The sequence below is a fragment of the Macaca nemestrina genome, chromosome 1 (assembly GCF_043159975.1).
Source record: "Macaca nemestrina isolate mMacNem1 chromosome 1, mMacNem.hap1, whole genome shotgun sequence".
Lineage (NCBI taxonomy): Eukaryota > Metazoa > Chordata > Mammalia > Primates > Cercopithecidae > Macaca > Macaca nemestrina.
In genome coordinates this window covers 156,671,718-156,699,117 of record NC_092125.1, presented here as the reverse complement: position 1 = coordinate 156,699,117, position 27,400 = coordinate 156,671,718, and the positions used below count along the sequence as shown (strand labels likewise).

Sequence of the window (27,400 nt, the reverse complement as noted above, 5' to 3'; positions counted from 1 at the left end):
CATCCCGCACATGTACCTGGAACTTAAAATAAAAACTGAACAACAGCCAGAAAGAACTATCTGCATATGGGTTTGTCTTCCGCAGTGAGGGCTGTCTTTCTCTTCCTCACATCCCCAGTATTTAGAGGACGACTTAGCCTAAGGTCAGAACATTTTGGAAACAGTGGAGTGTGGAATGTGGAGTTTGTGGGAGAAGGCTCCACAGTGACACAGACCTAGTCAAATCTTGATATGTCACGTTCAAGCCATGTGACCTTGGGCAAATGGCCTCACTTCTCTATATCTCAGTTTCTTTGTTGGTAAGATGGAGGTGACACCATTACCTGCCTCAGACAGTGATGGTGAGGGTGAAATAAGCTTCTGCGTGTATTGAGCACAACAGCAGGCACACAGTTCATATTAACTCTTATTTTTTATTATAAGCTCAATAAACATTTGAAAGACGAATGTGCCTCCCTTTATACCAAACAAGCAGTCCCTCATGAAAAACCTACCTTCAGATGGACCCTTCCGTATACCCAAAAGGGTGAGGAACACTTTATGTACATTAGTATATTTTGTCTATACAACCACTTTGCTAGAAAGGTTTAATGACCAGCCTGTTACAAATGAGGAAATTGAGAACAAAGAAATCAGTGGCTTCTCTTAGTGGTATGGGAGTTAAGTGTGAGAGGCTGGGCCAAACCTGATCTGCATGATACAAGCTTGTGCTCTTAACCAAATTATGGAAGCATAAAAGAGGAGCACCACTATCCTACTGGAAGTTGAGGAAGTAAGGGAGGCTGGTGGAGGGCGCAGGTGGAGACATAAGGAAACAGGAGGAGGTGGAGGGGTGGAGGGACTCCTTAAAAGACTCGATTAGTGTAAAGACTGTGAATTAAAAGAACAGTTTTCATGAGTAGTTCCAAGGGTTCTTGTGCAGAAATTAGGAGGTGAGATTGAAAGGGAATGGTGAGTGCAATGTCAGTAAGGATCCTGTGTACTAAGCAAAGCTTTGGGTTTTTGTTTGTTTGTTTGTTTGTTTGTTTGTTTTTGAGACAGAATCTCACTCTGTTGCCCAGGCTGGAGTACAGTGGCGCAATCCTGGCTCACTGCAAGCTCTGCCTCCCAGGTTCATGCCATTCTCCTGCCTCAGCCTCCCAAGTAACTGGGACTACAGGCTCCCGCCACCATACCCGGCTAATTTTTTGTATTTTCAGTAGAGATGGGGTTTCACTGTGTTAGCCAGGATGGTCTCCATCTCCTGACCTCGTGATCCGCCCGCCTCAGCCTCCCAAAGTGCTGGGATTACAGGCGTGAGCCACTGCGCCTGGCCAAGATTTGGGTCTTTATCTTGAAAACTGTATAAACCTTTTGAAAGGCAAAGGACACTAGAAAGATTGACCACATCGAGGGCTTGACAAGGATGTGGAACTATCTAGAACTCTCATACATTGCAAGTGGAAATATAAAATGGTACAACCGCTATGGAAAATTGTCTGATAGCCTTCTAAAGTTGACTAGACACCTATCATATGATACAACCACTCCACTCTTAAGGTAATAGCTTTGCTTGTAAGCACCCCAAACTGGAAACAAACTAAATGTTCATTAACGGGAGGAAAGATGTTTTTTAAATATTGCTACAGTCACACAATAGAATAGTACTCAACAATAAAAAGGAATAAGATATTAATACACTCAAAAACATGGATAAATCTCGAAAATATTATGCTAAGTAAAATAAGTCAGAATAAAAGGTATATGCTGTATGATGTCATCTATATTAACTTACAGAATGGGAAGATAAAACTCAAAACAAGGTCTCCGTGTTTGCTTTTTGGTTAGGGGTAGTATGACTCCTAGGAAGTATAAAGGTATTCTCTGGAGTGGCAGAAATGATCTATATCTTGACAGTGGTGGTAGTTAAAAATGCATAATTTTGTCAAAACACATCAAACCATACACTTAAATTCTGAACATTTTATTGTATGTATAGATCTTAAAAAATAAAACTAGCAAAAAAAGTACCTCACAAAATGATGCCTTTGGTTATACTATCTAAAGATTGGATTTTAACTATCCATACAGTATTCTTGTAAATCAGACCAATTTAGGGTTTAATAGAAGAACTTGGCTATTGGAACTCTCACAAAGTTTCTATTCATTCTTTTGTTGTTGTTGCATTGTTGCTGAGATAAGGTCTCACTCTGTCGCCCAGCCTGGAGTGCAGTGGCCTGATTTTGGCTCACCACAGCCTTGACTGCCCATAGCTCAGGTGATCCTCCCACTTCAGCCTCCCTAGCTGGAAATACAGATGCAGACCACCATGCTTGGCTAATTTTTGTATTTCTTGTAGAGATGGGGTTTTGCCTTGTTGCCCAGGCCGGTCTTGAACTCCTTTGCTCAAGCTATCCATCTGCCTCAGCTTCTCAAAGTGCTGTAATTACAGGTGTGAGTCACCATGCCTGGCTTATTCATTCATTCTTTAACAAAAAAAATGTATTTGTTTTATCAAATGTTTATTTACCCAAACACTACCATCTACTATCTTGGTGACTTTGAACAAATGACTCTTTGATTTTCAGTTCATTCATTTGTGAAATGGGGATAGTAATAGTACCTACCTCATGAGGTTGTTGTAGGGACTAAATAAGTTGATATATGCAAAGTTCTTAGAATAGTGCTGGTGCATAGTAAGGGCTAACTAAATGTTAGTGATTAATATTATTATCCTCAGTTATGTGCCAGGCTTGGTGGATATAAACAGTAATAAGACATAGAAAATTTATAGTCTAGAAGAGAGGATGAACAATAAACATGTAAATAGATATGACTAAATATGCTTAGTGCAATAATAAAATTTGAAAAGTGCTTTGAGAACATAAATGACTGTGTTGGCATGGAAAAATCCATTAAAAATGAAAATAATCAGCCACCTAAATCAAATCAAGTTCTGATAGTCATTTGTTGTTTTTCAGTACCGTGGTTACTAAGATTCCTCCTTTTCTTGGCAACTCAAATTTGCAACTCTCAAGACTCAGGCCTGTGACCTCTTCTGTTCTGTGGCTCATTCCTAGGTGATCTCATCCATTCCTACTTGTGATACTCAGTTCACATCTCTAAGCCCAACATCATGCTGAACTGCAAGTGCCTGTGACATCTCACACTGATTGTGTCTACATCCAAATTCTCCCTCCACAGCCTCTAAACCTTCTTTTCTCACAGTGTTCCCCATATTGGAAATAGCAGCTCCATTCTCCAGCTGCCCAGTCCACAAGTCTTACAGTTTTCCTTCCCGCCTCTCTACTTCTATTATAGTATCTCATACCCAGTAATCAGCAAATCTTGAATTCAGTCACTTGTTAAAGTTCTATGACCTCATTTCACCTAGACCATTGCAATAGCCTAAACTGATCTCCCTGTTTCCACTCTCCCTTCTCCAAAAGCTATTCTCAGCACAGCAGTCAGGTGACCTTTCCAAGGCATTACGGATCCATAATCTTTACCTGCCTTAATCCCTCCAGTGGGTTTCCTTCACACCATCTATTTCATGGCTGAAAAGGTCCTAGATGATCTGGTTCCAGACTGCCTCTCTGCCATCCTCCTCTACCACTCTCTGGCTCCCTTTATTCCAGCCTCACTAGCCCCCTTGCTATCTCTTCAACATGCCAAGCAAGGTCTTAGGCAAGCTCTCTCTTGCCTCGTGGTCTTTGCACATGATGTTCCCTTTGCATGGGATGACCTTCCTCCAGATAGCCTCATGGCTAACTCCTTCACTTCACTCATTTATCTGCTCAATTGTTGCCATCCTAGCTACAACAACTCCTACACTTCAATCTCTAACTTTTCCCCTGCTTTTCTTCCTAGCATCTGACATTCTTTTTTTTCTTGACACAGGGTCTTGCTCTGTCAGCCAGGCTGGAGTGCAGTGGCACAATCATGCCTGACTTCAACCTCGACCTCCCAGACTCAAGCAGTCCTCCCACGTTAGCCTCCCAAGTACCTGGGACTACAGGCATGCACCACCATGCCCAGCTAATCTTTGTATTTTTTTGTAGAAACAGTGTCTCACCATGTTGCCCAGGCTGGTCTCGAACTCCTGGGCTCAAGCAATTCTCCCACGTCGGCTTCCCAAAGTGTTGGGATTACAGGTGTGAGCCACCATGCCTGGTCCTATTGTATTAGTTTATCATCCTTGCTTAAATATAAACCTAATGAGGCAGAGTCTGTCTGTGTCTTGTTCATATCTCCATGACCTAGAATAATACCTGGCACACAGTAGATGCTCAATTGATATTTGTTGAATTAATGAATGAGTTACTATTACCTTAGTTTATGCAGAGCTTCACAGTTTACAAAGCAGTTACATACACAGTATCTTAATAAGCCCTCTAACGATTTGTGATATAGGCTTTGTTATATCCATTTTATAGATATATTGACAGTCCCTTTCTCAAGGTCATACAGCAATTAGAAGTAAAAGTCAAGCTCTGCTGTTTTGCCTTCAAGCTCAGTTTATTAATCATAACTATAAAATGCTATTAACAATTTATTAGTGTTGCTCTAGACATTTCACTTGTAGTATCTTGTTTAACCTTCACAACAATGCTTTGTGGTGGGTGCTATTTTGCAGATGTGGAAAGTACATCCCTGCAAAGTAACATATCCTAGATCACAGAGCTGAAAAATGGTAAAGTCAGAATCTGGGTCCTCACAGCCTGATTCCAGGAGCTTATTCTCAACCAATGGAACCACTAGGCTTAGCCTATAAAATGAAGAGAGCTAAGGAAACTGCAAACATAAATGGACAAGTATCAAGTTTGTCCAATGGGGACTTTCCACCATTATTAAAATTTTTGCTCTTGTTGCATGTAGTACAACTTTCTTCTTTTTCTTTGAGATCATAATGTGGAAAGTAATTGTATCTCAAATGCAGTTCATTATGTTGTTTTCTAGTTTTAATCCATCTTTGAAATGTTTGAAACGTTTGTTTCTAAATTGAGAAGTCACTTAGGAATTTTAGGAATCGTGGGCAGAGCTCATGGATTTCCAGCAGTCTGTCTTTCTTCCTCCTTTGGTAGCTTCTTGCTGCCTTTTGTGGCGTGAGCACAGGCTGGTGTTCCCTCTGAGCACAGATTCCACCTGCTGTCTCATCGCCCTATGACATGCCTTGTTTCATCAATTCTCACCTTCATTTTATCACATAACCTACATTGCAGAACACTCAATTTCTTTTCCTTTCTTTTTTTCCTTTTTTCAAAAGGAAGAAGCTATTTGATTGGATGTGATGGCACCAGAGGCAGAAATGTGGCAAAATTTTAAATGGTGAGAAATCCATCTCAGCTATCTGGATTTTGAGAGACAAATTGTGATTTCTCAACTCACTTTGTATTGAACTGTGCAAGTTAGACGAACTAAAAAGCTTCACTGACTTGTCTACTTGTCCACTTGTCTCCAAGTCAGTCAAGTGTTTGTGAATGCTGCCTGTTTTCTACTCTGTGTAGCTATTCAAATGATTAACTTAAAGGTGCATATAAAGGTACATAAACATAGGTAGATGCCCTTGAAATAACAAAGCCCTCAGACCTTACATAAGCAGGCATTTAGAAGTTGAAAAACAAATCAGGTATGTTGATTGTTTCTAAAGGTTGTAACAGAAAGATTCTAAGCACTTACCTGGGAATAGACTATGAGGATAGCATGTGGTCTATTGATCCAGGTAGCACCAATGCCTGGCACATAGTAGGTACTCAACAGAGTAAGTGCTTAACATAGGAAGTGCTTGATAAATTTGTGTTGAATCTATAGTACTCTGCCTTTTATTGCCTATTCATGAACTCGTCTCAACACACGTGCATACACACACACATATTAGGCTGTAAGCTCTTAGAGGAGAAGGTCTGTCTTATTCACCATTGTATTCTCTAATACAGAATCATCAAATAACAGGCGATCATTAGTGATCATCAAATTGAAGTAAATTCTATGACTTGTTTTCTTTATCTCGCTTCCCTCACCCTATCTTGTCCATCTGGCTCTCAAGCCAGAATGCCTAAAACAGCCGCATTAATCTAATCAAATATGTAAAAGCCAAGACATTGAAATCTTTCAAATCAAGTTCTGAATTACATTTTTAAATTTACTCTGGCCATTTCATAAGTAGATTTAGCAACTAGCTAACTGCTATCCCAGGAGGGGGAAAAAACCCATAAGCTTAATGAATTTGGTCAAACATACAGTGTAACAGATGTCCAACATGCCGCCATGAACTTAAATCATAAACATGATGCCTCTGTTTGGCATGGCAAAATATATTAGAATTGTTTTATCAGTCACTGGGCAACTTGCTAGATGGAGAGGGAATAATCCTGAAAAATGCAGGAGCTGCTTCTAATAGCATCTAAAAGGATCCCTGGAGAAACACAGATAATCTGCTTCCAATGATTCATCAAGTTGGTCCTTTGTTTCATTAATTTGAGTGTCAAGTGCAACCATACAATAAAGAATTGCCAAGACCTGATAAGATTCTCCTCTGGCTGCTGCTTTTCCTGCCCTAACAACTGATACTATTCATGCCTAAAGCACAAACTGAATAAATAGCTTCAAGGCTGGCAATGTTGGACAGTGCTTCCTATTTTGCTTTTCCTTGAAAGGCTAAATTATGTGCTTTCTTGCCCTCTCCCAAACACGTTGCTCTGATATTCATTATTGCACCAATAATTTTAACTTTCTTAATACTAAGTATGGAAGGATGCCTCATAAGATAAAAATAGTTCCTGTTGTATCATCAGTCCAGCAATAGATTAGGGAAGATTAAAAATGGATTGTAATGCCTTTTTTGGCCTTGAGAAAGCTCTTATTATGCCCATGGTTCAGTAGGCCTGCTGATCATTTCCATCTTAATGTAATCTTTAACATTACACTGCTACAGGTGAGGTGTTAAGTAATACATTAAGACAACTATTTTCACTGAGCAATTTCACAAGAAATACGTTTTTAGGTAAATTAGACGTTTAACAAATGCCATTTGTAATTCAATGCACAGGAGAGAGCATCCTTAAAACAAGCTATTGATGTGAATTTCCCAACATAAGACAATAATTATGTTCTTTTAATTTTAATTGAAGTCCTGAATGTGAAATTATGTGCCGTCAGTACAGTAGACCAACGGAAAGCACCAAAGACCTTAGGATTAGGAAATAAGCCATACGCAGTTTTATCTCTAGCAGACAGAAATTCTTCATCCAAATTAGGAAGAATCTACAGGTCAAGTTAATCATGTAGCTGTGACATGCTGAATGTTTTTAAAACTTTAAGATCATTTAGATGAACACTAGGAACCTCAAAAGTCAGGCAGAAATATAAATTGCAATATTTAATGAAAATAATAAATGAAATACTTGAGACGAAATATTGTGAGCTAAAGATTCCATGAGAATAACTGGATCTGATAAAGTAAAAATAAGAGGGAAGAGAAAATTATAAAGCGAGCAATTGAAAAACGGAATAATAAATAATTTTTTAAGAAAAATAATTTCATTATAGATTTCTCTATGCTACGAACATAAATGCAAACGCGATAGAGTTGTTGACATCTGGGAGACTGACTTGTTTTTATCAACATCGCAAAACAGAAAATTTAGTTTGCAAATTTTCAAATGGCTATCACGTTCAGAATCCAATCAGGTTCTCCTTTATTACTTGATGACTTCTTTAAAGATAAATAAGCCCGCGGACCAAGAAGTGGGTACACTGGCTCGGTTAACTCTCTCTGTCCAGAAATTTCACTACTGAAAATTTCAGATTGTTATTTGGGGGCGGGGAGGAGGATGCAGAGGTCTTTAGGACCCAGCAGGCGGCGGCAGGCGGCAGTTGTGTAGATCACTGAGAGACTACGAGGGTCCGGTTCAGTTTTAATTCTGTCTCTAATCTCTGCAACAGCGGCGCTTCCCGGGTCCCGCGGCTCCCGCGCGCGATCTGCCGCGGCCGGCTGCTGGGCAAAAATCAGAGCCGCCTCAGCCCCATCACCCATCATGGAAACCCTCCAGGAAAAAGTGACCCCGGACACGCGAGCCTGAGGATTCTGCACAAAAGAGGTGCCCAAAATGAAGACCCTGATGGTGAGTCAGTTGTGGCAACTCCACTGGGCAAAGAAGGGGATCCCCGGGCTCAGGGTCCGCTGGACGCACCGGGGAGACTCCGGGACGCCTAACCCTGGGCCGCGAGGTCGCCTGTTACAAAGGGACAACTTTCTACCCGCTCCGCGTTCCCTCCCGATTCTCCAGCTCTGCCTGGCTCGGAATCCCAGAGCCAGGATGGGAACCCGGGTTGCCTCGCCTCCTAGATCTCCGGCGAGAGGTCCGAGGGGGTGGCAGAGAGCTGCAGGTGGGATGGAGGAGTGGGCAGATTGCTCCAGGGATGGGGGTACCCAAAAGCAACAGCCTGCCAAAAACTAAGAGGGACGGGGAGGAGGGACCTTTGCAGACTTTCTTCGTTTTCTTGGATTTCAAACTTGCAAGGATCGCCAAGGGAGAGCCCCAGGGCCCCAGGAAAGGAGAGGTGTTAAGGACTCAAGATTCCAGCAGCTTGGCTGGGGTGGCTGAGGCAGACGGACCCTTCCCCAAAGTGCAAACCCACCCCTGCCCTCGGCCCCGGCGCGCTCCCTCCCTTAGCCTGGGGCCGTACACCACCTGCCCTCTACCGAGAGATCTGGGCGGCGGCGGCCGAAAGCAGCGACGCTCCCGGAGCATCCCTTGCGGTACGCAAGGGTACGGTGCTTTCTCTGTCCCAGTTGCGTGCGGCGGGGCTGGGGCCCAGGCCGTACCCCGCGCCAAATCTCCCCCACTAGTGTGACCACCGCGCAGGTGTCCCCGCTGGGCGCGCTCCTCCGTTGTCTGCACTCAGCCCCTCTCCTCTCCTCTCTCCCGCCCGCCCGCAGCGCCATGGTCTAGCAGTGTGTTTAGCGCTCACCACCATGTGCACCAGCTTGTTGCTCGTGTACAGCAACCTCGGCGGCCAGAAGGAGCGGTCCCCGCAGCAGCAGCAGCAGCAACAGCAGCAGCAGGCGTCGGCCACGGGCAGCTCGCTGCCGGCGGCGGAGAGCAGCCCCCAGCCGCGCCCCGGGGTCCCCGCGGGACCGCGGCCACTGGACGGATACCTTGGCGTGGCGGACCACAAGGTGACAGCATGCCCGCCAGCGCGCTGGCCACTCACCCTGGGGATCCCACACACCTGAGCCTTTCCCCTTTCCCGGGGCTGGGAGGCGCTGTGAGTAGGTGCCGTTCGCAGGCTGGAGGGGAGTGGACCTTCTGGGGTAGGGTGGGCTAGTTCCAACTTGGTATGAATTCTTATTTAGAGAAAGACACAAAGTTTTGTAGAAAATAGGGGTGAGGTGAGTGGACCCCAAAGTCTAATTTCCCAGCAGAAATCGGCCCTGGAACTAGAACTCCCTGATCCCCAGAATTGCAGCTGTGGATGGAGGTCCGGTTCCTGAAGCCTCGGGTTTGGCTGCCGAGTCGCTCCCTGGTGGGAGGAAACTGGGGATGGCGCGGGTACCAGCCTGAGCGTTCCTCTGACCCGGAACCGGAGGGTGAGCGCAGCCAGCCCGCGGCCACTGCTCAGGATCCAACGTTCCCCTCTAATCTCTCCAGCGCATTGCTTTGGGCTGAATTCTCTCAGCCCTGGGGAGCGGTGCCCAGGCACGCATGGAAGACTTGAGGCACAAACTCAGCTTCCATTGGTTTGAAACTCATCGTTGTGAGCCTGTCTTCCTCTGCCTTCCGGGAAGCTGCTGGATGGCGTGGCTAATAATTAATACGATGAATCTTTTAAAATTGAGCCTCCTTTCCCTGGAATAATAAATATCTGGTTTCAGTGTGTGAAGCCTCTGGGAGAATCCTAATCAAGTTGGCTGATTCTGAAGATATTTTAATACAGTTTAAATGTATGCCTCATTATTTGAAGTTGCTCATATGTTTTTATTAATACACAATTCCACTCAGCTTTATAAAGCTAGAGGATTTCTTGAAATCTCCCAATTATTCCTTTTATTTTACTAAATTTTATGGTTGTGAACCAAAGTAATATATAGTAGATACTCCTTTTGTGTGAAAAGGTCGCTCTAACCATGTGAAAAAGCCAAAGTTTTTAAAAGTGGCATTCAAAATATTGCCACACACTTGTTTAATGCATAATGCTAAGGATTTGAAAGGTATAAAAGAATTTAAGGCAGGACCCAGTCTTACAGATCTTTAAATACCTGAGGACAAAACAATATACTATGAAATGTGTGTAGAGAGATAAACCGATAGATAAAAATGTATAATAAATGCTAGAGATGAACAGTACTGTAGAGGCGCAAAAATGAGAACGATGACTTCCCTGGAAAGATCAAGGAAAGCTGCTTTGAAAAAGTGGAATTTTGCAATGGGAAGAATTCAGGGAAGTAAAAAAGGAGGAATCAATTTCATCAGGAAGCGATTATTTATTTATTTATTTACTTATTTTTATGGCAGGAGTAGAGGTTGGGGGTGTTAGTAGACTTAAAATCCAAAAGTAGATGGCTATCAATTTTACAGTTACGGCTTTCGTTTCCTCTCTTAGTTGTTGACTTATTATATGCTTTGTATCTGCATGTGGAAGCAACCAATTAGGGCTGGAGTTCTAGGAAAGTTTAGACATTAGCTTCTGACTGTGGATGGCTGTGGTGTTTATGTGTAACTGGTGTATGATGGATATACTGAGCTCATGGATTTCCATGGCTATTGTTTGGTGGAAATTACTATCTAACACTTGAGAAGCTTTGATTAATGGCAGCATCAAAAGGTAAATTTGCTGAAAGTTTTGATCAGCTTTTGGGAAGAGATTTCTCATACTTTTCTTCTTGTGTTCTTCTGCTGGACAGACACCAGCTAACAATATTGATAGCTTAATGCAAAGTATAATACCCTAAGGTTTATGTTCAAAACAATGTTTATTGACACAAATATATTTGATTTCAATTTTTGTTTATCAGAGCCTTATTTTACTGAAACAAAGAACCGTCCTTTTCTATTTAGTGGGGGGGGGGGGGATGTTGATACTCTACATGGGAAATTGAAATGATATGCAGTAAAAGGGTTTTATGAATTGTGAAGTGCTATATGAATGATAAATATTGTGTGACAGTCATTGGAATTCCTAGTAGAAGAAGGTCTTTGGAGATAAATATGAATATCAATGAAATTATTTCATGGAACACCAACATCTCACAAAATTCTATACCCAAATGTTTTGAGGGAGTTCACGTCACCACAAGCAAAGGAACAAAGGCATATCTTAAAGTGTATGTCTTCTGTTTAGACATTATCCCAATTGTCCCACTGAACTAAATATAAACTTCTCAGAATGCATTAACTGATTCTCTTTACTGCTACTATTTAGCTGACAGGAAATTGGGCAGAGTTCCCTTACGGATGGTCATATGAAGGTGCATATGTAAAATGTTGTTTATATTCTCTCCAAAAGTTGCTGTTTAATTAGGTTTGAGATCTTTCTATAGTCTTGCAAAGGCAAAGGTGGAAGACATTTGTTAGAATATTGCTAGGAATTTTTTTTCCAATTAGCACAGGACAGAGTAAGAAATGAAAGCTTTTCTATTCTTATTGTATTGCCAGATGATACTCAGATTGCTTATTTTTCTTTTACCCTCACATCAGGCCTCAGAAAAATGATGGAATATGCTGGATGTGATGACCACCAAGCCATATGCTGCTGCATATTGAATCAGAATTTCAACAGCCTTTTTTATCTGCCATTGATTTACAGAGTCTGGAGAGAGTTACAGATATTATTTAGGAAAATGTTCATACCTCTATAGCTGGAGGCCCCAAAGACTGATAAATATGTAGTGTTTATGCTCAGTTACATGATGTGGTTAACATTAACAGTTCCAAGATTAAATTCAACAGGTGGTCCTAATCCCCAGCACCTGAATTTCACAAATTACAGCCTGTCTGCAATGATGGTCTTGTCTCATATGGCTGCAGACTGAATTACTGTTGAGATTAAATCACTATGTGCTTTTGTTGAAAGATATGCTGCAAGTCAAGTCAGTGATGAGCAGCATGTGTTGAGGCTTAAAATATCACTTTTCATGGTCATATTCTCTACTTCCTCTTTCACAAACTATGTGAGCTGCAGTTGTAATTTCAGTATCACTAAATGAAGGCTACATGGAGTTTCTTGTCATAATGAAGGCATTTTCTGTTAGAGTCTTTCTCTTCTTTCCCAATCCCTCTCCCCAGACCTCTTCCCACAAATGTTCCACCAACTCATTTCCCTCGTGTTACATGTCTGTCTCTTCAGGTACTATAGCTGTATTCTAACATTACTCTCTTGGTCCCGATTTTTGGAAGCCAATGATAACAAGATTGCTTAGGTACAACTGAAGAAGCCAATTTTCATGGCTTTGGGAAACTTCTGCATTTAGAACTGCAGCCTAATGTATAACCAAGCTCACACACACACACACACACACACACACACACACACACACACACAAAATCAAGAAATCCTTAGAGGAAAGCTCCAAGTCTTATAGCAGAGTGGAAGGGAACTTGGAATGCAGTTCAGTTTCCAGTCCGGATCTCGTTTGGGTAGATGAGGTCATTTGCCATCTGGTGGACCCTGTAAAATGAAACTGTGAGCTAATTCCCATTTCTAGAGGATAGGCTCTTATCACAGAAGGCCCACTATCACCCAGGCTACCCTTTACTGAAATGGCTTATGAAAGGGCAGTGATCAGGGGGGTCTAGAGCTGAGCAGCTATCTCTTTGCTTCAGAAGTATCCCCCAGGGATGGATTTTACACATACCAATAACATACTTGTCCTTGGTTCTTTCCTTTTTTAGGCACTCAGTTATTCAGACAAATCAAAATTGCTTAGTTGTAATAGTACTATTACTATTAACTGGTAACTATCCAGTTGGAGTGGTAAGACAAGTCAGTGCAAAAATTGAAAAATAATAATCCAAAACCAGAATTTGGATAAATGCCATCTAACTTATTTTGAAATTATGGGATGAGTATTCCTCCTTTAGAAAAGTGTATAAATTCTCAAATACAAGTTTACATAATGTATTTGACCGTATATTATGACATTTGAGTTGTGAATGAATGACTGAAATGAATGCTAAATCATTTGAATCTCAAGGAAATTCAAAGTGAGCTAATTTTCAATGTTCAGGTATTATAAAATGTAATTTGCCAATGATAATGAAACCCTGTTACCACAAAGCATCAAACCCCCAAAATCAGAAAAAGAACACTATTTCACAGGTGAGGAGTTGCAATAATGTAGTTGCTTTTAACAGGATAAATTTTTTTATAACATTTATTAAAATACTTAACCTTCCTTAAATATGTGACAGCCAGGATAATTTTTCCAGCTTCCCACGGGATAATTTCAAGATACCACTATTCTCCTATAAATGGCAGATGAGTTTGACCTGGCTCACTCTTAAATTCCAGGTATGCTGGCTTTCCTGCTGATCTGTGAACATTCATTCTGCCTCAGGACCTTTGCACATGCTCTTCTCACTTCCTGGAAAGCTCTTCCCCAAGTCTTTTGCATGGTTGATTTCTTCTGGTCATTCAGTCATCAGGTCACATGTCATCTTCTTGTGAACCACATTCTTTAACTAGCCCCCTCTTCAACAGTCATTCTCTGTCATATTAGCCTGTTTTATTTTCCTTATAACACTTAACAATATCTGAAATAATCTTAAAGTTTACTTGTCTATTTTCTGCCCTTCCCCCAACTGGAATCTAAGTGCTGTGACAGCAGTGTCTTTTTACATCTTGTTGAACAGTTTAATTCCAGGACCTAGATCAGTATCTAAAGTTTAATGGGTGCACAATAAGTATGTATGGAAAGAAAGAAGGAAGTGAAGGTGGAGGAGAGAAGAACAGACCTACTTACCTATGTCAAATTTTTTCTCTACGAGAATCATCAGTGCAGTCTCAAGACCCTAGTGTGTCTCATTTTTCCTAAATTTGTTCTGCCCACAAAAGTAATTCTAATAACGGGGAGGCAGAGGAGGTAATGATTTAAGAGGAAAGACAAAAGAATCTTTGGGAATGAGATTTAGGTATCCATGTTTAACAAGCTTCCTTTTTAAATATTGCACACATTAAACTTTGAGAAACATTGTTTGAAATGTTTTTAATCATCACAATGTGTAGTTCTGCAGCTAATTCATTTCTAGGTTTTTGAACTCATCATAGCCCTTGGTAAATACTTGTTGAAGGCCTAATAGTTTCAAAATTGGGCATTCTTGAGGAAGAACACAGTCCCTACCCTCAAAGAACCTTTGATCTAATAGTTGCAGAGAAAAGACAAAGTAGCAAGAAAAGTTCAATAATAAGGCAAGCAATGAATAATAATTTGAAATCAGAAAGCAATAATTCAAGGCACTGACTCTAAAAAGAAGATAATTTCTGTGATCTTTCTCCATCTATAAAACAAGTTAAATTATATTATTACCTTAGAAGTTTGCAAAGCTTTCAAACTAATATTCCACTCTTTATTAGCCTCATATCTGTTCATGCGTGTGTGCAGGATATCCAATGAATAATAAGTGAACAAATTGGATATCAAAGCAACTTCAAAGTGGATTTATTTTAAATTCAAAATATTGTCTCTTTATGATTTTCCTTTGGCATGACATAGGGTCTTCTGCACTCATGAAGTTAAACCTTCTTAAATGTCTCTGTAACATATGGCGACCACCTTAACCAAGCTAAATCTCATAACTGATTGGATTAGTCAGGGTTCTCTAAGGAGATAGAGCTAATAGGTTATTTATACACAAACACACACACACACACGTGGGAGTTTATTAAGTATTAACTTACACGATCACAGCTTCCCACAATAGGCTGTCTGTAAGCTTGAGGAGCGAGGAGAGTCAGTCTGAGTCTCAAAACTGAAGAACTTGGAGTCCAATTTTCAAGGGCAGGAAGTGTCCAGCATGGGAGAAAGATGTAGGCTGGGAGGCTAGGCCCACCTTGCCTTTTCACGTTTTTCTGTCTGCTTTATATTCCCTGGAAGCTGATTAGATGGTGCCCACCAGATTAAGGGTGGCTCTGCCTTCCCTAGCCCACTGACTCAAATGTTAATCCCTTTTGGCAACATCATGCAGACATACAGGATTAATACTTTGTATCCCTCAATCCAATCAAGTTGACACTCAGTATTAACCATCACAAGTCCACCCCTTGTCAGCTTGAACCCATACACATCTCCTGAGATCATACATAATCTTCAAATAAAAACAATAATGAGGTCATAATAATGCCTAACATAATATAACTATCCTTCATATAACTGGAGACACACCAACCACCAACCCAAATACTATTACATAAAGTTAATACTTAACTGCTGATATGCGGTCAATACATCTTATGTCACATGATAAAGGAAAAGGAAATAAAATGAAGATCTTTTCTTAGTACAAGTGTATACATGCACAAACGTGTTTTTAACAGAAGAAGGAGGCAATACTCATGACAATTACAGTCCTCATTTCTGCAGCTGCTCAAGTAGCTAGTAATGATTACTACCTTCTTCTACTACCCATTCTGTATTCCCTTTGCCTTCAGCAAGCACCTCAGCAGGTCACGGTTTTTTTCCTGGTGGAGTGGCCCAAACCTTCATTCCTAAAGGGTCATTTGTAGTCCTACCTGGATTGGGCGGTTGTAGTTTCCCATTGACTTTAGTCACAAAGCATGATAATACCCTAATGGACACCCTAATGGGTCTCCTGTATTCCATGCATACTCTTCCTTACCTCTGTTGTGGAGTAGTGGACTGATTTCATCTTGATAGTCTGGGTCAGTCACCCTAGCCAACAGTGTAACTCCCTTCTTGGCCTGTTGACTTAAAGGTAGGAGGAGCCCAAGGTGTCCAGGTGGCAATCTTAACTTCAGTTTAATGTAATCATTGTGTCTCCAGGTGGCAGCGTTCCTGTTTTTGTAGCTAAGACCTCTAGGACAGCAGAACGTAATGTTGCAGGAACAGGAAGCAAAAATTTTGCTAGTGGATCACTAGGGGTGATGGTGAGTTGTTCCACTTCCACTTCCACCCCTTGATTCCTAGACCCGTGAATCCTGGCTGTGGGAGAAACAGTACCATATATGGGACACTGACGCAGAGCATACATCCCTGCCACCATGGCCTTCTGGAGAACTTTGCCCCAGCCCTGCAAAGTATTGTCACCTAGTTGGCATTGTAATTGTGACTTCGAAAGGCCAGTTCACCATTCTATAAATCCAGCTGCTTCAGGATGATAGGGAACATGGTAAGACCAGTGAATTCCACAAGCGTGAGCCGACTGCCACACTTCTTTAGCCAAAAAGTGAGTGCCTTGGTGAGAGGCAATGCTGTGTGGAATACCATGACGATGGATAAGGCGTTCAGTGAGTCCATGGATGATAGTCTTGGCAGAAGCATTGTGTGCAGGATAGGCAAAACCATATCCAGAGTAAGTGTCTATTCCAGTTAGGACAAACATCTGCCTTTTCCATGATGGGAGAGGTCCAATATAATCAACCTGACACCAGGTAGCTGGCTGATCATCCCAGGGAATGGTGCCATATCGAGGGCTCAATGTTGGTCTCCGCTGCTGTCAAGTTGGGCACTCAGCAGTGGCAATAGCCATGTCAGCCTTGATGAGTGGAAGTCCATGTTGCTGAGTCCATGTGTAACCTTCATCCCTGCCACCATGGCCACTTTGTTTATGGGCCCATTGGGCAATGATACGGGTGGCTGGGGAAAGAAGCTGAGTGGTGCCCACAGAATAGGTCATTATTTAAATCCTCCTCTGCTGAAGTCACTCCATGTGAACACTGACATGGGATACAAATATCTTCACATTTTTTGACCCCTCAAAAAATTCCATCCACATACCTCTTCCTTAAATTTCTTTGTCACCAATTTTCCAATCATGCTTCTTCCAAGTCCCTGACCATCCAGCCAAACCATTGGCTACAGCCCATGAATAAGTATATAATCATACATCTGGTCATTTCTCCTTCCATGCGAAGTGCACAACCAGACGCACTGCTCGAAGTTCTGCCCACTGGGAAGATTTGCCTTCACTGCTGTCCTTCAAGGATGTCCTAGAAAGGGCTGTAGTGCTACAGCTGTCTACTTTCAGGTGGTGCCTGCATACCATGCAGAACCATCTGTGAACCAGGCCTTAGTCTTCTCTTCTCTGTCAACTGATCATAGGGAACTCCCCATGAGGCCATCCATGGAGGCTGAGGGAGAAGGCAGGGTGGTAAGAGTGGAGACCATGGGCATTTAAGCCACTTCCTCATGTAACTAACTTGTGCCTTCAGGACCTGCTCAAGCCCGATCACATATATACCACTTCCATTTGATGATGGAATGTTGCTGTGCACAACCCGCTTTATGGCTGAATGGGCCAGAAAGCACTCAGTTCATGATGGGCAATTCCGTTTGCATGGTGACTTGATGACCCATAGCCAAATGTTCAGTTTCCACCAAAGCCCAGTAACAACAAAAGGAGAGTAGTTATCCGCAGAAGATGGCAGGGCCTTCCTCTAAAATCTTAGAGGCCTCTGCGGTGATTCACCAAAGGCTCCAAACAGCATCCCTATCTGCCACTGACACCTCAAGCACCGTTGGATCTGCTGGGTCATATGGCCCAAGTGGCAGAGCAGCTTGCACAGCAGCCTGAGCCTGTTGCAGAGCCTTCTCCTGTTCTGGACCCCACTAAAAACTGGCAGCCTTTTGGGTCACTTGATAAATGGGCCAGAGTAACACACCCCAGTGAGGAATGTGTTGCCTCCAAAATCTAAATAGGCCCAGTAGCTGTTGCGCCTCTTTCTTGGTTGTAGGAGGGGCCAAATGCAGCAACTTATCCTTCACCTTAGAGGGAATATCTTGACAGGCCCCACACCACTGGATCCCTAGAAATTTTACTGAGGTAGAAGGTCCCTGAATTTTAGTTGGATTTATTTCCCATCCTCTGGCACGCAAATGTCTCACTGATAAGTCTAGTGTGTTTGCTAATTCTTGCTCACTGGATCCAATCAGCATGATGTCATCAATGTAATGGACCAGTGTGAGATCTTGTAGAAACGAAAAGTGATCAAGGTCTCTCTGAATAAGATTACGACACAAAGCTAGAGAGTTGATATACCCCGAAGGCAGGACAGTAAACGTATATTGCTGGCCTTGCCAGCTGAAGGCAAATTGCTTCTGGTGGGCCTTATGGACGGGAATGGATTTGCCAAATCAGTGGCTACATACCCGGTACCAGGAGATGTGTTCATTTGTTCAAGTAGTGAAACCACATCTGGTACAGCAGCTGCAGTTGGAGTCGCCACTTGGTTAAGTTTATGATAATCCACTGTCATTCTCCAAGATCCGTCTGTCTTCTGCACAAGCCAGGTGGGAGAGTCGAACAGGGATGTGGTAGGACTCACCACCCTGCATCTTTCAAGTCCTTGATGGCAGCACTAATCTTTGCAATCCCTACAGGGATGCAACATTGTTTTTGATTTACTGTATTTCTAGGTGGAGCCATCTCTAATGGCTTCCATTTGGTCTTTCCCACCATAATGGCCCTCACCCTACCAGTCAGGAAGCCAATGTAGGGGTTCTGCCAGTTACTAAGTATGTCTATGCCAATTATGCATTCTGGAACTGGGGAAATGACTACAGGATGAGTCTGGGGACCCACCGGACTCACTGTAAGTCAGACCTGAGCAAAACTCCATTAATTACCTGACCTCCATAAGCCCCTACTTTAATGGGAGGACCTCAATGACATTTTGGGTACCCTAGAATCAACATCAGCTCAGAGCCAGTGTCCAGTAGTTCCCGAAATGTCTGATCATTTCCCTTTCCCCAGTGCACAGGTACCCTGGTAAAAGGCTGGAGATCTTCTGGGGGAAGGATGGGAAGAGTCACTGCATAAATTGTCGGTAATGTAGTAGGGTCCTTCCTCAAGGGGATCCAAGCTCCCCTTCATTCAAGAGATTCTGGGTCTGTAAACTGGCTCAATGTTTGGAAATTGATTAAAGGGCGATGATTCTTTGTTTTTACAATTCAAATTAGTCTTTTGTCCATTTGACTTTGAAATTTTCTGCTTGTATAAATTAAGTAGAAATGCAGTAGGCTTCTTATAAATTTCACTTCTAGGAACACTTTGATTAATTAGCAAATGCCAGAGCTCTACATGAATGGGGCTATTCTGATTGTTGCTTTGCCTCTGCTGTCCATTACGGTAGCTATGCCCACCTTGCCTTGACAGTTGAGTGCCGCCACTTGGCCCCAACACCTCAAGATCCAATTATTCCCACTATATTTAAATTTTATAGTTGACTGACTTGGTTCCCACTGTTAGATCTGACATACAGAGAAGACCAATTATAGGACTCTTCAAAAATGCGGGTGCTGCCCTCATAAATCTATTTCACAAGGCATTGTTCAAGGGTATATCTTCTGGACCCTCCCAGATGGGTCTAAAGTGACAAATCCACTCCACCATCCCAGTCTCCCTAAACCTTTGGGTCCCTTCCTCTCCATTAAACCACGGGAGATCAGACATTTCCAGCTCACTCACAGTGAGTCATCTTTTAATCCATATTTCAGCTAACCAAGCAAATAAACTATTAGAACCTTTTTTAACTCCCGGAGCTGCAGTATTAAAAGCAGAGTGGGCCCAAATCAATAAATTCAGCCTGATCCAACTCTATGTTCCTTCCACCATAGTCCCATACCCTTAATATGCATTCCCATGCCTATTCTCCAGATTGCTGTTTATATAAATTAGAGAATTCAAACAATTCTTTTCAAGTGTAGCACACCTCTTATTGGGTCACACTCTCAACCTCATCTCTAGAGGCCTACTGGGACTTTAGTCTAGTTATAGGTCTAGAAGCAAACAGCGGTGTTGGGGGTGGCTCCTGAGGAGAATCAACACTATTTGGCCTGGCAGCTGCCTCAGGGGAGGCCATCACTGTTGCCTCAGGCAGTACAGGGTTTATCTCCTCAGACAGAAGTGGAAAGGCTGATGGCAGCATGGGTCTGGGAGGGGATGTTGCCACTACTGCGGATTGGGAAGCTGTTCCTTCTGGCAAGTAAAGGTTCATCAGAGTTTACAAACTCAGTGTCCCCAGCTTCACTGGGGTCTTCCACATGTCCCTATTCCAAGTTGCAGGGTCCCATTCTTTTCCAATCAATGCCTCTAACAGTAGACACCTGGCGAGGCTGTGCACGTACCTTTTGTTGCAAGTCAGCCACTTGCATAATAAGAACTTGTGTCTGTTTTCCACAATTTCAGCTCTTTCTCTACGGGAGATAAGACTTTCACTCAGGGCAGTCTTATCAGATTTGAGGCGCAGTATCTGCTTCTGAAGCCAGGAAACAGAATCCCTGAGTTCATCATTTTCTTTCATCACTTTGTCAACTGAACTTAGGAACAACCAACCAGCTTCATTATGTTTCTTGGTTCTCCACATATGATCAAAGTTATTACATATAGAGTCACTAAACTCCTTGCCTCTCACGAGCGGTGAATCAGGAGTGTCAAATGCATTTATTTTGCATAACTCTCTAAACAGTTTACACCAAGGACTGTCAGTGTTCTCCATAGTATTAGAAGTAGAGTCCTTGGCATTTTAGGGTCTAATCATATTAAGCAGCCAACTTCAGAAACCCCAAAACCAACAAAATAACTCCATCCTTAATATTCTTTTCCTCTAGAACCACTCCTGCTACCAAAATCTGTATGAGTCAGCATTCTGTAGAGAGACAGAACTAATAGGATATACATATATATAGGGGAGTTCATTAAGTATTAACTTGCACAATCACAGGTTTCCACAATAGGCTGTCCGCAAGCTTGAGGAACAAAAAGAGCCAGTCTGAGTCTCAAAACTGAACTTGGAGTCCAGTGTTCGAGGGCAGGAAGCATCCAGCATGGGAGAAAGATGTAGGCTGAGAGGCTAGGCCAGTCTCGCCAGCTTCGCTTGAAGCTGATTAGATTGTGCCCATCAGATTTAGGGTGGATCTGCCTTCTCCAGCCCACTGACTCAAATGTTAATCCCTTTTGGCACACACATACCCAGGATTAACACTTTGTATCCCTCAATCCAATCAAGTTGACACTCAGCATTAACCATCACACTCATGCTATGGTGAATGTGGATATAATTGTGTTGGCCCCACAAGACAGAGTATTTGCAATCAGGTCTGTCTTAGAAACATGATACCTGTTATAAATGAGAATTTCCATAACCTCTAGGGTGAAGTGTCAGTATAGTATAATTTCTGCTTTGCAAATACTAGGATTATGGAAGATTAAATATGTGAAAGGACTTTGAAAAATTAAAGCATATCATTAATCAACAAGTCATTCCTTAAAACCTCTTATTCACCTACTATATACTCTTTGGACAGTTGTGTAGGGCCTTAAGTATAGAATGACAAGGAGTGATTATCTCTTAAATAATATTGTCATCCATACCCCAGAACTTGATCCAATGGAAGAACTCTCATGGGAGTCAGTGAATTTATGATCAAATGATTGGTAAAACTTGGAGAGGTATGTGCATTTATGAGATGTGTTAAAATTCTTCTCCATAAGCTCTGAGTCTTAAACACTTAGTCTGGGCCTGGGACAAATAAATATTTTTATTGCATGCTCTATTCAATATGTCTTTACAAATAAAAATCACAGGAATGCATATTCTCAGCGTAGACAGCCCATCTGCAGTGAAACCTTCCCTGACTTATAGCCCAGGTTTGATCTGAGCTGTATGTTTTGTCTTCATAGTTGAGATCCCATGATAATACTTATTCCACTTTATTGTTATTTCTTGTCTAAAATTGTCTGCCTTCCCTACTAGACAGCCAGCTCTTGGAGACCAGGCATTTTTTTCTCTCTTTTTCTGTTATTGTATTCCCAGCCTTTAACATAATGCCTGGCGTATAATGAGTCTTCTATAAATACTTGTTGAATGAATGAGTATATCTACATAAAGATTTTGTATTTCTTCTCAAATAAGCCTACCTCAAGAGTTTCTAACCATTTGGAGTTACTGAAAAGGAATAGCTGCACGTCATAAATATCAATTCCTCCTGCCACAATTTGTAGGTCTTAACTAATTCATTTTTACCTTCTTGTACTAATCAGATCTCTTAAAATATACTCAGAATTTCAGAGCTAGAAGGAAAACTTAAGAATTATCAAAAGGAATTCCAGAGTGGTTGTGTGATTTGCCCAAGGTCGTGCGTTAGTGGCAGAGCTGGGGTAAAATGTCAATCTCTGATGTGAACATCATTACCATAAGGGAAATTCAGTGCCAACATCTTCTAAGCAGTGACTCAATATTATTTGGACAGAATTTATTAAAATGAGGAGCCTGGGCCTACCCAGTTATTGAAAAGTAATAAATATTTAAACACCTTATTATTCTGAAATGAATATGAGAATATGCCTCTGGATAGTTAAAAAGAGTCCTCCACCAACCACCAACTTTGCAATGGTTGTTTCAGAGACCACATATAATGCATGGTACTAATTAATTGAAACAATTTTCAAATCAGAGTAGATTTTTGCCTTTAAAACATAAACCAAGCCAAAAGGAGTGTCATGTTTAATTATTTGCACAAAATTTTCTGACCAGAGCACTCATTTAGCTGAATTATCTTCTCCACAGTGGAGACTTAGTTAACCAAGTGTTTGAAGAACTACCATTCTGCAAATATCATTGACTCCCCCTAAATTCTGAGATGTAATACTTACTCTAGGCTGGAATTACTTTAGGCAAATAAGAAACCATTTTACCTATCATAGGGAAAATTAACCTTGATCATTGCTATAGCTATGAAAAGGAAACTTTTTTAGTATATTCACTCTTAATGACTAAGGAAGTGTCTGTAGAGTTCCTGGGAAACTGCACAGATTCTGAGTATTCTCTGGCAGACTGAAATGCAGTGTCAAATACTTTTTTAATAAGAAAGCATATTCTGGAAATTGATTGCACATACGAGCCATCTCCACTGACTGAACTGCAAGCATGACTGCATTTCCAACTTACAGATCTTTTCATGTTCCTTGCATGTTTCCTATGGCTTCCCATTGCCTACAGAATCAAGTTCAGACCCTCAGGAAGGCTTGCAAGGCCCAACAGGATCTTGCTGGCCTAATTCTCCAACCCTACCCCCACCGCTGCCCTCAGCCTAGGCACCATGAACCCAGGGAACATACCTTACTGTTTTGTTCTTATCTGCTTTTGCTTCAGCACCTCCTTTCTAAAGTTTTCCCAGATACAACATCTCTGCAGAGTAGACCCAACATTCTCTTATGTCAGCTACACATCAGTCAGTCAATCACATATTGGCTGAGAACCTACCATGTGGCAGGCACAAGGGAGGAAACAAGATAAAGGACATGGTCCCTGCCCACAGGAAAATCAGTGGAGTAAATAAATGTTATAATTACTACACCTTGGTAAGTACTAAAATATTCTCTGTATCTTACACATGCTTCTAATCACACAATGTTGCAATTATTTTCCACATGCATGTCTCCCTGACTAGGTTTTACCTTTCTGAGGCTAAGAACATAACTTATTTATCTCGGTATCCACAGAATTGAAAACGGTATCTCAGACATATGAAAGCTAAATAAATATTTGTTGGATGTTGGGTAGGCAAAGTTCTATTTTAATTATATGTAGTATGAAGAGATTTCACCAAGTCTGGCTAATAGACTCTTAATTATAGGAATGGACAGAAACGATAAGTAAGGGCAGAAGGGCTTCAGGTATCTGACATATACATCTTTAATTTCTGTTTCCCCTTTGAATACAGAGCAGCATCTCCTGACCTTTCCAGAACAGTTGACCAGATGTGGAGATGCAATGATGCCCATATTTGAAAACAGTATAGTACCATGAGAGGCAGGCAGGCCCAGGCTGTTTATTTGTTGTGAGCTTTTTCAAAAGTCATAACTTCTAGGCTTGATCCAGTTTATAGAAGAGGAAGTTAAATTATATTCATTCATTCCCTCATTTATTAAATAATATTGTGTTTCTACCACATGCCTAGCATTGTGTTCAGGACCCAGGAAGCAATGAACAGTGAAAAAAGACGTGATCCCCAACTCCATGAAACTTACATCTGTTGGGAGAGGCAGAAACACACATAAAATTTCAGTGCAGATTTGGAGAAGTGTTATATGCTGTGGAGATTGAATTTTATCCTGAAAGCATTGAGGAAGTCTTTAAAAGGTAACTTAGAGGAGTAACTCCATCAGATATGTGTGCCAGTGGATCACCCTGGCTTCCGTGTGGCATGGGTTAACGTAGCCATAGGTTGTAGGAAGAGGGACCAATTAGCAGACTGTTGCTGTGGTTTGAGTAAGTGGCACAGCCAGAGGATGATGAAGAGACCTCAGGTTTCTACCTGCTAAGTTTCTGTGATTGGCCACCCTCCTGTGTCTGTGCAGACAGTCTGAATGCAGCTCCTCCACCAGCAGAAGGTTTGTGGTTCAAGATTGCCTCACAATAGCTGGTAAAGAGAGCTGAGGATGATCCCAGATGGCACTTCAGCTTTGTCTAATTTTGAACCTTGCTGTGCATCTGAATACCACATACTGACTTGAGCAAAACAGTAGTATTATGGTGAGGGCTGAAGCAAGCTGTTTGTCAAGACTCCATAATGCATACTGGTGGCAACAAGAATTAAACTCTCCACCTGCAGGAGAGCCAGCCAGTGGGGTGTAGAGTAAGTGTGCTGGCAGAGACTTTAGTATGTAAAAGTGCCACAGGGAAAGGGGGCACACTTTATTCTAGAATAATCTTGTCAGAGAGATTGTTACATAGTAAATTTTACCAGGTATAGATCTGTTGGAAGTATAGGGTAGAGAATGGTTTTCTCTCCTTTCATTTCCTACATAGCTATAGACAGAGCAGTTATCATTCTTTCAAATCACTTAAGTTTGTTAACAACTTCTAAGGAAAGTAAAGTTTCCATTTCACTTGCATCAGAAGGAAATTGGCCATAAAGTAATGTAAAATTTGTCAAGAGGAGCCTGGTTCCTAATTCATTCAAAAGCATTTGATTGGGAACACAAATGTATACATCTGAATGAACTCCAGTTTTATGGGGCATATATTTGGAGTTATATGGCAATGTCTCGCATCTACCAGGCTGCTGTCAGGGATATAGCCAAGTTGTCTCTCTTTACCTGAAGTGGTATCTGTCTCTGCTCTGTACTGAAAATCATAAAGCTGGTTTATTTCATTTTTATTCCGCTTGTACGAGATTTGAACAATCAGAGCGCAGGAAGTGATAACGTGCCACTTGTATTCCAGAACACAGAAAAGGGAAAGAGCATTGTAGGAACTTGTATGTATTCCCCACTACCAAATCCCAGCCACACTGACTGAAGCTCCCACCAACACTGATCCCTGGAAGAATTATGCTCATTACTCTCAGTAGCAACTGTGTATGATTTGGGGCTCAGGTTGAAATGTGATGGGCTTTTAATCCAAAAGTTCAGAAATAAAAGAGAAAGATGTCATGGAGAACAGGGTAACCCAACTGAATGAGCCTGCAGCGGTGAAAGCTTATCTTAGTTCATCTTGTGTTGCAATAACACAGTACCACAGGCTGTGTAATTTACAAAGAAATTTACAAATTTACAAAGAAGTTTATTTCTCACAGTTCTGGAGGATGGAAGTTCAAGATAAAGGTGCCGGCATTTGCTGTCTGGTGAGGGCTGCATCCTCCAGAAGAAAGGAACGCTGCATCGTCATATGGCTGAAGTCAGAAGGGCAAGAGAGAACAAACTCCCTCCTTTAAGCCTTTGTAAAGACATCCAATCTCATTCACAAGGAAAGGAGCCCTCCTGGGCTAATCACCTCTTAAAGGCCCCTCCTCTTAATATTATCAGATTAACAGCATCTGAATTTTGGAAGACCCCCAATGAAACCACAGCAGGTAAAGATATTATAATTAGAACCAGAATCAAGAATAAGTACTAGAGTGAGAAATGACACCAGTTTGCTTCTTCCCAGTATTTGAGAGTGTCTCTTTCTGGCTACACAGACATGAAATGTTGATTGGGTTCCAGAAAGGCAAGAAAGGGTGGCTTGTCATGGGCTTTTCAATGTCTACAAAGGACTCCACAGAGATATAGACCAATGTAACAGAACAGAGCCCTCAGAAATAATACCACACATCTACAGCCATCTGATCTTTGACAAACCTGACAAAAAAAGAAATGGGGATAGGATTCCCTATTTAATAAATGGTCCTGGGAAAATTGGCTAGCCATAAGTAGAAAGCTGAAACTGGATCCTTACCTTACTCCTTATACGAAAATTAATTCAAGATGGATTAGAGACTTAAATGTTAGACCTAAAACCATAAAAACCCTAGAAAAAAACCTAGGTAATACCATTCAGGACATAGGCATGGGCAAGGACTTCATGTCTAAAACACCAAAAGCAAAGGCAACAAAAGGCAAAATTGACAAATGAGATCTAATTAAACTAAAGAGCTTCTGCACAGCAAAAGAAACTACCATCACAGTGAACAGGCAACCTATAGAATGGGAGAAAATTTTTGCAATCTACTCATCTGATAAAGGGCTAATATCGAGAACCTATAAAGAACTCAATCAAATTTACAAGAAAAAAACAAACAACCCCATCAAAGAGTGGGCAAAGGATATGAACAGACACTTCTCAAAAGAAGACATTCATACAGCCAACAGACACATGAAAAAATGCTCATCATCACTCGCCATCAGAGAAATGCAAATCAAAACCACAATGAGATACCATCTCACACCAGTTAGAATGGCAATCTTTAAAAAAATCAGGAAACAACAGGTGCTGGAGAGGATGTGGAGAAATAGGAACACTTTTACCCTTTTGGTGGGACTGTAAACTAGTTCAACCGTTGTGAAAAACAGTGTGGCAATTCCTCAAGGATCTAGAACTAGAAATACCATTTGACCCAGCCATCCCATTACTGGGTATATACCCAAAGGATTATAAATCATGCTGCTACAAAGACATGCACATGTATGTTTATTGCGGCACTATTCACAATAGCAAAGACTTGGAATCAACCCAAATGTCCATCAGTGACAGACTGGATTTAGAAAATGTGGCACATATACACCATGGAATACTATGCAGCCATAAAAAAGGATGAGTTTGTGTCCTTTGTAGGGACATGGGTGCAGCTGGAAATCATCATTCTCAGCAAACTATCTCAAGAACAGAAAACCAAATACCGCACATTCTCACTCATAGGTGGGAACTGAACAATGAGATCACTTGGACACAGGAAGGGGAACATCACACACCGGGTCCTATT

The 27,400-nt window shown here is 41.6% G+C and overlaps 1 protein-coding gene and 1 long non-coding RNA gene across 8 annotated transcripts in view; both read left to right on the top strand.

The window, feature by feature from the left end:
- The first annotated feature begins 7,850 nt into the window (after positions 1–7,850).
- LOC105482674 (ST6 N-acetylgalactosaminide alpha-2,6-sialyltransferase 5) overlaps positions 7,851–27,400 on the top strand; it is a 187,311-nt gene continuing 167,761 nt past the window's right edge. The window contains exons 1-2 of one of the 5 annotated variants that reach the window (XM_071090951.1): positions 7,851–8,102; positions 8,921–9,160. In XM_071090951.1, the coding sequence (XP_070947052.1) occupies positions 8,088–8,102; positions 8,921–9,160 (255 nt within the window). In that variant the 5' untranslated portion in view covers positions 7,851–8,087. Of the gene's footprint in view, positions 8,103–8,920; positions 9,250–27,400 lie in introns of those variants that run through there. The other 4 variants (XM_011742892.3, XM_011742891.2, XM_011742893.3 and 1 more) reach the window with 4 other exon arrangements.
- On the top strand, positions 11,691–27,389 carry LOC139361881 (uncharacterized). 3 transcript variants are annotated; one of them, XR_011619719.1, is made up of 3 exons: positions 11,691–13,299; positions 13,392–13,491; positions 23,308–27,389. It is a non-coding gene; the product is annotated as an uncharacterized lncRNA (long non-coding RNA). The 3 variants fall into 3 exon arrangements; XR_011619721.1 differs by having other exon boundaries at positions 11,691–13,491; positions 23,308–23,516; positions 24,116–27,389; XR_011619720.1 differs by having other exon boundaries at positions 11,691–13,491; positions 23,308–24,297; positions 25,736–27,389.